This window comes from Sphaeroforma arctica, assembly GCF_001186125.1.
Source record: "Sphaeroforma arctica JP610 unplaced genomic scaffold supercont1.959, whole genome shotgun sequence".
Taxonomy (NCBI): Eukaryota; class Ichthyosporea; order Ichthyophonida; genus Sphaeroforma; species Sphaeroforma arctica.
The window spans coordinates 17363-28701 of NW_014039599.1; the positions used below are offsets into that span (position 1 = coordinate 17363).

General features: G+C 37.2%; 3 protein-coding genes across 3 annotated transcripts; 2 read left to right on the forward strand and 1 right to left on the reverse strand.

The window, feature by feature from the left end:
* Positions 1 to 52: 52 nt before the first annotated feature.
* SARC_09437 (hypothetical protein) lies at positions 53 to 3502 on the forward strand. Its single transcript, XM_014296546.1, has 5 exons — positions 53 to 354; positions 644 to 798; positions 1592 to 1740; positions 2709 to 2780; positions 3158 to 3502. Exons 1-5 carry the CDS (start codon positions 178 to 180, stop codon positions 3301 to 3303), a joined length of 699 nt encoding a protein of 232 aa, XP_014152021.1. The 5' UTR covers positions 53 to 177; the 3' UTR covers positions 3304 to 3502.
* A 1114-nt stretch (positions 3503 to 4616) lies between these two features.
* Positions 4617 to 5259, reverse strand: SARC_09438 (hypothetical protein; the record flags this gene model as incomplete). The annotated part of the gene is made up of 1 exon (XM_014296547.1): positions 4617 to 5259. The coding sequence occupies one exon, from the start codon at positions 5257 to 5259 to the stop codon at positions 4687 to 4689; it is 573 nt and encodes a 190-aa protein (XP_014152022.1). The 3' UTR covers positions 4617 to 4686.
* A 1479-nt stretch (positions 5260 to 6738) lies between these two features.
* SARC_09439 (hypothetical protein) lies at positions 6739 to 7432 on the forward strand. The gene has a single exon (XM_014296548.1). The coding sequence runs from the start codon at positions 6789 to 6791 to the stop codon at positions 7359 to 7361; it is 573 nt and encodes a 190-aa protein (XP_014152023.1). The 5' UTR covers positions 6739 to 6788; the 3' UTR covers positions 7362 to 7432.
* Positions 7433 to 11339: the final 3907 nt, after the last annotated feature.

Sequence of the window (11339 nt, forward strand, 5' to 3'; positions counted from 1 at the left end):
GTATGTATACATCAATGCAATTTATTTTATTAATCTTTTTCTTTGTCCTCGTAGGGATCCTTCTATGCCAATCCCCTGGAGTGATACCATGGGCACTGACGATGACGCAAAGAGTACCCCTGGGCGTTACCTACCAACATTTGGCCCAAGAGTATTCCCGAACTTCGGGGAGAATTCATGGCCTTGGGACGAGCCATGTATGGTGTGACTGTATTACTAGCGCATCAGATTGATCTCTTATGCGAGAAAGACATCCCTAAGTACAAGAAGGGGTCGCTGTATGAGCTGATTAAGAGCAGTTATAAGGTCAAGGGACGTTTGTTGTACTACTTCCCGGTCGACAAGGGTGCTGAGGTATGTACGGTTCCCTTGGTAGGTAATTACATGTTTATATTTATATATATATATATATCTATCTATATGTGTGTGTGTGTAAATATCAACTGTTGGACAGTTGGAATGGACGGCGGAAGACACTTGGTTCCTATCGACACTACTAAAGCTTATACATGTTATGTATAAATATGTATATATATATATATATATGTATGTATGTAGATGTATATTTATATGTATATGTATATGTACATATATGTATTTATACGTATAGGTCAAGTAACTCATTTTTATACGCACTTAATAGGATAATTGGATTGGATGGCACAACGATAGTGGGTTTCTTACGGCACTTACAAGTGCGCTGTTCTTCAACGATGTCACTGGAGAGGTGATTCCCAACCCTGACCCAAATGGAGGCCTTTATATCGTCAATCGAGCAGGAGGTACCATCAAAGCAAGGTGAGACGTATGGTACACTATTCTATATCGATATATGTTCATAAGCACATATTGTGCCGGAAATCATGTTGGTATTAGTAATACATCTTATAGTCAGTTGTAGTGTACTTGTTGACATGTTAATCCCAACGGTGGCCTTTATATCGACAGTCGAGCGGGAGGGACAATCAGAGCCAAGAGCGTCAATCATTCACTTTACTATAAAGCAATATCCATGCAGGAATACACAATCTGTTGAAAGTCATGTGAACAGTTCTAATATGCCTGTCGACATATCAATCTCAACGGTTGCCTATATTTCGTGCCGTTTAAGAAAATGGAGCTATGTATGTATGTTTATATGTATGTATGAATGTGTGTATGCATGCATGCAAGCATGTACGTGTATGTGTGTGTGTGATGTATGCATGTCTATATATATAATGAGTGACGTAGTCTGCGTACTGAAAATCCTTTTATATAGAACCATTGTCGATTTACTACAAAACTTAAGAAATCCACCTCCGGCCGAACTGATATATATATATCTATCTATCTATCTATCTATTTCTATTTCTATATCTAAATATCGATATAGTATGTGATATAGTATGTATATATTTATATACTATCTATATATATATATATATATATATATATTATGAATTCACTACATACATATATATATATTTATATTTATACATATCTATAAATGCATATGAATATATGTATATATGTATATGCATATACGTATACATGTTATTTTCATCTTGTCATTCTTTCACACATATTTGTTCCCATTTGTTTCTGCCAGAATCCCAGCCGATAACTTGGGTGTGCAGTGTGGTGAGTGTCTACAAATTTTCACAGGTGGACTGTTAGTAGCTACTCCCCACTGTGTGCGCTCGAGTGAACCACCCGAGGGTCTTAAGGTGGGCCGGGGCACCTTCCCTGTGTTTGTAGGTACGTTCGTGTGCCTATATACACATGTGTGTCTATTCCGGGTTGGTCTTTGTTCGTGGAATTGTTCGTGTGTAAAATTATCAACATGTGTGTGTATGTTCCTATTCGTGTACGGTACACCCTTAAGTATGTAAACAAGTATGGGTTGATATTCCTGTGCATGTATATTTTATCACTTCCTGTGGCTACATGTGCGATCTTGTATGTATAGTACATGTGTGTATATTGGTACTAGTGTATGCTATATCATTCCCGGTGTTCGTAGTCACTTTTGATGTTCGACTGTGCCCATACGCATATGTCATCGTATGCGCGTATGTTTCTGATCTGTGCATGTTTGTAGTGTATATCTGTATGCGAGTGTCTTTATTTGATGATATGACCGCTGTTTGGTCAATAGCCAGGTCACATTAGTTCAATTTGTGTGCACGAATGTAGTCGCGCACACTTTCATCTTTGTGCCTTATTCTTGTGCTGGGTTATATTATATATGTATATATATGTATAGGTATATATATATATATGTATATGTATATGTATATATATATATGTATATATATATGATGTATATATATGTGTGTGTGTGTCTATATTTATATATATGTATATATATATATATATGTGTGTGTGTGTGTGTATGTATGTATGTATTTGCGTATATATATATATATATATATATATATACGATGTGGATGTGTGAATTTTAATGTGCTGCTCTGTTCTTGACAGGTGAGGTGTAAAGGTTCTGACACATATCAGGTCAAATGAAACTGTAACTGCAGCAGGCACACTCGTGTCTGTAGCTGTTATATTTCATTACTTCCGAAAGATATTGTTTATGCATATACCGATGTCTTTCATTGATTAAAAATAGCGGAAGAACAAAACTCTGTTTTACGTTTATTGCAGAATATCGTATATATATATATATATAATTATGATCCATACTCTTCATCCTCGTCAAATAGATACACCGCCAGGATATATTCTGCAACGACCTGAGGGAACAACGCTGGAGCAGGTGTTCGATCAAGCCCCAGGTATGCTACGTGTACGCTTCACCTGGTGCAGATCGATACGCCGAGTTACATTTATATATATATATTTATATATTTATATAGATGTGTGTGTGTGTGTACATGTATATGTATATTTATATGTGTATATACATGTATGTATTTGTATATATATATAAATATATACATATATACCTATATACTTTATATATATATATATATATATATATATGTTATGTATATAAATATATATGTGTTGTGTGTATGTATATATATATATATAATATATATATATATGCACTTTATTGTACAAATTCTCATTGAGAGAGACACGGTGTGTACATGTAGAACGATTCCTTGGAGGCTCTATCGATTCGTAAACTTGGTTCATGCCGCTACAGATACGCGTGTACCGCCATTGGCTGAGAGATGGGATGGTAGTGATGTGACCTTTGGAAAGTTCCTAGGAGATACGTTCAAGCAGTACTACGAATGGTCTACCATGGACAAGGGAGATATGGAGAAGAAGATGGGACATGCCATGTAATTTAATTAAACGTGTAGTTTAGCTAGGTTTGAATGTTAATATATGTGTACGAGCTCGGCAAACAAAGTCGTGCAACGATGCATAGATGAGGAAGAAGACGTTCTTTACAACTCAGTGATGAAATACGTTCACAATATACAGGAACACAGAGGCGAATAGAATATAAGAATATATATCAATAGAATTAAATGAATAAATGTAGTAACTACATCAAATGAATACAGTTCCTGCCAACGGGGCGTGTGCTGCAACGTGTGCATGCAATTGTACCTATGTACGAGAGTACAGCAACAATAACTTTTCGTTCAAATGATAGAAATTAAGTACTTAGCAAATAGATGTACCGTACAATGAATACCTCTACGATTTTTCTCACGTTCGCTCACCTGACATATTTCTTTGAAGGTAAAAGATCATAACAAATACCAATTGCTTCCCGATTAGGGAGGCTAGAATGATCATATCAACCCATGCAGCAGGGGAGAGTAGGGATAGCGATTTGTGAGTACACGACTGATAGCAAATCCCGGTAGACATACGGATAGTTTTATTGGCGTATCGTGGCTACTGTGCGTTGTAAAGACAGGCATTTAACTGACGAGTATGAAATTGACAAGCAGAAAAGCGCGGTATTCTTGAGAATCAAAAGCAATATGCTGCATGTTGTCTTTCAATACGAATTCTCGGAACAAACCCAGATCGTACCCTGCATTTTGCATGCAAGTCATATTTCGACAAATGATTGGATGCAGACCATTTTAACGACACAATTCTCTGACCAGTTCAATATAGTTATGCAGAGCACCTAGTGCATTTGTAATTTTGGACCCACTTTTTGTAGATTTCGAAGCTGTTCTCGTGTTGGTATGCTCCAACAACCGGGCCCTTGGTTTAATTAAATATTTGCTGACAAAATACGATCTACCCCTCATATACTTCAGCTCGAATTCCTCCCCAGTGTTCATTTCAAAATATATGTCGGTCAATATTGTTCTGCGCAATGAATCCAGGAGACACTGTCGGTGACAGGTATCATCTTTGTACAGAGTGTCACAGTTTCTGCCTATATATTGAAGATACACTTGAAATCCAGTAGTTTGTTGTCAGCAGAAGCGAGTATTTATGTGGTTAGACCCGCTGGGATTTATCGAGTCATGAACCACTGAGCGGCTTGTGAGAACCGAAGAAGCAATCGTCACCAGAACACTCAAACATCAGCATAGACTAGCCAAAGATACATCATACATATGTAGATTACAATTTGGGTGATATGATGGACATTTTCTGACTTATCTGAATCAAATTAGACCTGTTTTTTATTCAACATCGCTCTCACGCTTCTTCCGCCACATTAACAGCACTACATAAAAGACAATAAACCATCTACTCTTTGCAGCAGAAATGGGACGCACACTTCATATTGCGATGACTGTTGTTGAACCAGCGCTGACACTTTCTGTTGTTCTTGACTTTCTTGTTATACTTGTCCTTACACACATCCTGGTTAGTGTCCTTACATGTTAGCCATTCGGAGTTGGGTTCCTCACGACACTCAGCAATCTCACAGCCATCTTCACCCAATTTGAACCCCCACTGGCAGTACATCTCAAATTCCATCTGGGGCTTAGCTGCAGGGCATGATTTGGGTCGGCACTCGGGAAGTTCACATCCATCGTGACCAGTCTTGTATCCATTGTCACATGGAGACCCACACGGAATCATGTCATGGCACTGATCGGGTGTGCAACACAATACCATCGGGTCAAATGTAGACCAAGAAACTCCATGGGGCTTGATTCGGACATCCTTAGCTAGCTCATTGTATTTAAAACCTACTGGACATTCATTATCTTTAATCCACTTCTTACACAGCTCGAAACTGCTGGTCCCGGAGGAGAAAGCCATGGTAATAGCCGAAGCGCTGGCGAGGACGAGGGTAGTGGTAAAGAACTTCATTTTTGTGATGATTAATTGTAGTTGATCGTGTTATTCTTTGTTATTTGTAGAATATGATATTTCACTATTAAAGTTATACTTCTATATACGAATAGTTCCTCTGAATGAAAGGCTCTTTATATTGGAAAGAATTCTGTTCATTCGTACTACACAGATGGCAGCCATGTTTTTATGCAAGAATCACTGATGTAAAAGTAATTGATGTATCGTGTGTATCTTACAAAACTTCTCAAGTTCACACTTCACACTTCTGACTCCAAAGTGTTGAGTCAAGTTCGCTGCAAAAATACAACGTCGCGAACGACTAAAAACAAAAGATTAAAATAGAACATAACATGCTTGGTTCATAAAGTGTTTTGGTTCATAAAGTGTTGCTGACGCTGGGCTCCAAAGTCTGGACTCTAAGTCTGGACAACAGAGCTAATATTTTACAATATACTTGCTAGTTGCTACTCAAGACTGAGCCATTACTCATCAGTTATCATCACTCATCATTGTCATCACTCATCACTCACTCAGACAGTCACACAATACACAAGTCTTAAAATAGGATATTGTAAAGTTTAAAATTACACATGTATGGCACAAGAGCGGGAACATCGTTGAATTTATGGTTCTTATTATGACTTTTAAAAGAGGAACTAACTATAATAGAATAAATTTGGAGTGACCGAGTGAGAAACCCTGCCTATTGCCTACGGCTGTATTACACTATTCTGTATATAAACTATCTATGTATTTAAAAATAAAGCCCGTGTATTTAACTATTTATGTAGATTGCAGTAGTCTGAGCCAGTGAGTGAGTCTGCTTTACTGTAACTGACTAACTGGACTCAAGACTGCAGAAGCTACTTGTTTTGTTTTTTTCAATCAAAACAATAGTAGTGAGCCATATCGACGGATATTTTTAAAAATAAACCAGTGGGAAGTTGGGAACTGGGAACCAGAGGGAACCAGTTCGGAATGGCTCACAAAACAGTAAAACTTTATGGTGCTTTTCCATAAAATAAAAAACATGATTATATTGAATACACCAATAGAATTTATAATAAATATAGAAAACGCTATAATTTACTCGTGCTCCGATCTATAGTTCTACTACTTGCAACTCGTGATCATGTGATGTATGCTTGAAACAATGAAACCACTCTTTGTATTAAAACACTCAACAAACAGTCAATTAATAATCATGGCCGTCTATGGATACAGGATTGTCTCCGACTCTCCGTATGTATCAAGCTATTTTTCGAGAAACTATTCAGAGGGTAAAGGGCAGAGGGTCATGTCAACCCCCAACGTCTCGAACTACTTGGAAGCTAGCCGCCAGAATTTAATTTTACTTATGGGTCAGACTAAAGATATCGGTAAATTGTAAAGTGTTCCCTGGTGAATAGCTCGACACTCCCCAGATTTTTTCCTTGAGAATGCGTATTTAAGCGTTGACAAAATCATGTATAAATGCCAGAACATTCAGACAGTATTGCTTGAACACTAACAATCACCAAATATATAACTATATTGCTACTAAAATGAAGTTCTGTGCCACTACCCTCGTCCTCGCCAGCGTTTCGGCTGTTACCATGGCTTTCTCCTCCGGGACCAGCAGTTTCGAGCTGTGTAAGAAGTGGATTAAAGATAATGAATGTCCAGTAAGTTTTAAATACAACGAGCTAGCTAAGGATGTCCGAATCAAGCCCCATGGAGTTTCTTGGTCTACATTTGACCCGATGGTATTGTGTTGCACACCCGATCAGTGCCATGACATGATTCCGTGTGGGTCTCCATGTGACAATGGATACAAGACTGGTCACGATGGATGTGAACTTCCCGAGTGCCGACCCAAATCATGCCCTGCAGCTAAGCCCCAGATGGAATTTGAGATGTACTGCCAGTGGGGGTTCAAATTGGGTGAAGATGGTTGTGAGATTGCTGAGTGTCGTGAGGAACCCAACTCCGAATGGCTAACATGTAAGGACACTAACCAGGATGTGTGTAAGGACAAGTATAACAAGAAAGTCAAGAACAACAGAAAGTGTCAGCGCTGGTTCAACAACAGTTATCGCAATATGAAGTGTGCGTCCCATTTCTGCTGCAAAGAGTAGATGGTTGATTGTCTTTTAAATAGTGCTGTTAATTCGCGGAAGAAGCGCAAAAGCTATGTTAAATAAAAAACAGGTTCTATTTGATTCAGATATGTCACAAAATGTACATCAAGTTTTAGTCATTGTAATCTACACATGTATGGTGTATCTTTGCTCGTCTGGTGTACTGGTGTTTCGGTGTTTCGGTGTTTCGGTGGCGATTGTTTCCTCAATTCCCAGATTTCGACGAGCCGCTCCGTACTTCGTGACTCGATGAATGTCAGCGGGCCTGACCATTTCAGTACTCGCTTCTGCTAACACTTAACTACTGGATTTCAAGTCTATCTTCAATATATATGCAGGATCTCATTTTGTACAACGATTATAAATGTTACCGTTAGTGTCTCCTGAATCCATTGCGCAGAACAATTTTCTGAAGAAAACTGCCTATACATACTCTGAAGAAACGATTGATTTATTGTCAGAAACTATATAGCGAAAGACCGGGTTGAATGCCATCTTACAACCAATTTCGAAATCTGCAAACCGTGGGTCAAGAAAATATGGAACGCACAAGCTGCTCCGCGTATATTTAATTAGTCAGATAGGTGTATTGCAAGTAAGGTCTTTAGCATGTGCGAGTACAGAACACTACACATCGTTGCGGACAAAACTGGATACTATGAACAGAATTGCTTTAAACGTCGCCTAGGAACTATCTGTCGATTACTGAGCTTCGAATTAGTTGAAGATATCATGTTAACGAGCTCCTGCGGTGGGAATCACAGTAGTTAGGACCCAAATATATTCTTATAAAAGGATTCATTTGCAACAATTAGGATATATATGCCAAAACATATGTAACGGAAATTCTTTACGATATGGAACTGTATTTAACCCACATTGGAAGAAAGAAAAGTTGACAGGACCATATCATCTAATGAACAACTATAACCAGATAATGCATTCTAGAGCATATAACTTTGTATAGATAGAAGGTGGCTCTACTTCAAAAACGGTGAGTAACTTTACCCCAACTTTGCCCCAATGATAGGTATGGGAACGTGTCAAGTTTCAAATCTTGGTGCTCGTTTCTGGCTGCGAGTTGTATTGTAAAACACACACACACAAAAGATGAAGTGAACGGAATACATCTGAACATGAACAAAGTTTCACAAAGTGTCTTTACTAGTGCGTACGATTACTGTATATGTCAGCAGGTTGAAAAAAACTTCTACCCCATGCTGTTTAATTATCAGTAGGTTGTGACTACGCTTGACTTCGATTATGGCGAAATCGTTCTTATGTGGAAACGAGGAAGCATCTATATACACGCACAATGTACAACATATGTTACCTGATTTGCCTTGGTAGCGATAGCTGATTTGCAATGGCTTGCTTTCACCAGAATTTCAATAAGTTTGTATTTGTTGCTCAGCTTTATTATATCATATTTAAATTCACCATTTCTGTGTCGATCTATCTTCGACTTTGCTAATTTCGATCTGAATCAGACAGCTAACATATGTCTGTTAATAAATTTACTTCCTGAGATTACTTCTACCTTAGATATCGGCAACGTGAAGCATGACATATCAAACGTGGTGTAAGTTCCGGCAATTGGTGGTTCTGCAACGGGAATATATTTTACTCCCCATATGCCTTGCAAATAAAACATACACTCTTTTAATATGGCTAATTCACGTTCAGATATTAACTTTAGACATGAAAACAAAATATTGCCGAATGTGCCTATCAAGACCTTTTTGCAGATGATTTATGGAAATCAAAACATCCACGAATGAGGGAGTAAACTTCCAAGACTTATAAATCTCCACTTCCAGAGAGTCGTGCCACGAATTCTTTAATACACATATGCTGATTGCAGACCGTTATGGATGCTCAATAGCAGATATTATATATTTACTTCATTCATCGCACGAAGCAGGAATTATTTGAAAAAATAGGTTTCATTTTCATCTCGACAGATGAGAGCAATAATAATGTACACTAGACAACTTCGGAACTGGTGGGTGCGTATCATCTTTGAACATACTGTGTTTTCTGTTGGCCATGATATGCGTCCTGCTACATGATTTATAATATGAATATACTCTAAATACCTATCCGACAGATGGCTTCATAAGTGTTTTAATATTTGTGTTTAGAAAAAAGCACTGTACACGGTATATATTCCTATATTTTTTATTTTATTTTTTTTTAAAAAACAAATCAACGATTGAAAGTGTATATTTAGAAAACCTTAAATACGTTCATGACCCTCTAGAGAAGAAATAAAATAATATGCCTGATCGGACTATCGTCCGAAGGACAATACGTTAAATAATAAATACTCACGGATACGAGTAACGCTAGTTTTAATACCATATTTGATATTTACAGTAGCTATTTTTCTATTTATTCTAAAAAAGTTGTTGAGGATACTTGATTTCATTAATTCATAGTCCATTTGTTCACGTTCAACGTATACTCTGAAAGCTAATTACCATAGCAACATAACGTACAATCTCAAATCTGAAGTCTTGTTGAAATCTCAAATCCTCTAAATACAATTAGTTAGTCTTCTGAAATAAATACAGACAAATCCCAAATCTGTATAAAACCGTTTCCACATATTATTCTGACCAGAATCAACATACTGTAAATAGTAATTTCTTTATAAAAAACATAAACAACCGAATGAAGACTCGCCAACTGTCGTTATACGGCACTGGTGACAATAATATTATTAACCACCTCAGGCCCAGTTTCCTACCAGTCTCATACTTATACTTTTTCGAGTTTAATTTGCTTAAATATAGGTGTATTAATGTAGCTAGCGTGATTTTAAAAGCACTTGTGAGATGTGTTTGTTTTCTGCCGGTTTGTTTGTTATCTGTCGGCTGAAAGCGCTCGACTTAAAAGTTGGAAATTGTAGCGCGGATACAACCCATTGGTTGCACTTATGTTAGGTCCTTGTCGGTCTTAAGGGCTTGGCATATGTTAGCAGTTAGACGCATGTATATAGGCGTCCTCTGTCTTAGCTATTGCTTTGGATTCGCCCATGGTTTTACAGTTGACATTATTCGTGTCTAACATACGTAGACCTCTCCTCTAAGGCCGGCAAAGAACTAATACAACAAGTGCAATAAATGGGCTAAAATCACGCTATTAAAAGCAAAGTAAACTCGAAAAAGTTTCAAGTATGAGACTGGTAGGAAACTGGTCCCGAGGTGGTTAATAATTTTGTTTTTCACTAGTGCCGTATAAAGACATTCCTTCTAAATGAACTATTTTCAAAATAATAATAAAGCTATACAGCGTCCAGCGAAGCATATTTTTTTTAAAGTATTTTTAAAAGCAACAACAAAACAAAACAATATAAATAATCATTTAAAAATATAAGAATATTTATGTACATTCTGATATCAAGTGGCTGAACATGTTATACGCTCATTGCAAACTGCAGAGACTATGTAGAATCTAGATATTTGGACTTGAATTTTTAAAAATATTATTAGCATCGCATTCACGGTTTTTGTTATGATATTTTAGATACGGTAAGCAATCTTAAGTCATCTCACAAACTTAAAACACACAAACATGTCGTTAGTAACTCTCCAATATGACGATTTGAAGGCCAAGAAAGACTTGTCTGAAAAAATTCGAAGTGTGTTTGGTGCCAAGGGCCTAGGTGCTCTGACAATTGCTGGAATGCCTAACTATGTTGAAATGCAAAACAGACTTTTAAGACTAAGCAATGCAATATCCAAGCTACCCGACGATCAGGTGTGGAGATCACTGCGCTTCTAGGCTGTAATGTTATTCTGTGTGTCATATGATTTAAATGACTGCAGTTTGTACCGCAGAAAACATCTTTAAAAGTGAGTCAAGCTCTGATAAATATGTATATATATATATATAGTGTATGTATGTTTGTATGTTATTTATGTTCATATATATATACATATATATATATATATAGTGGCATGTATATAT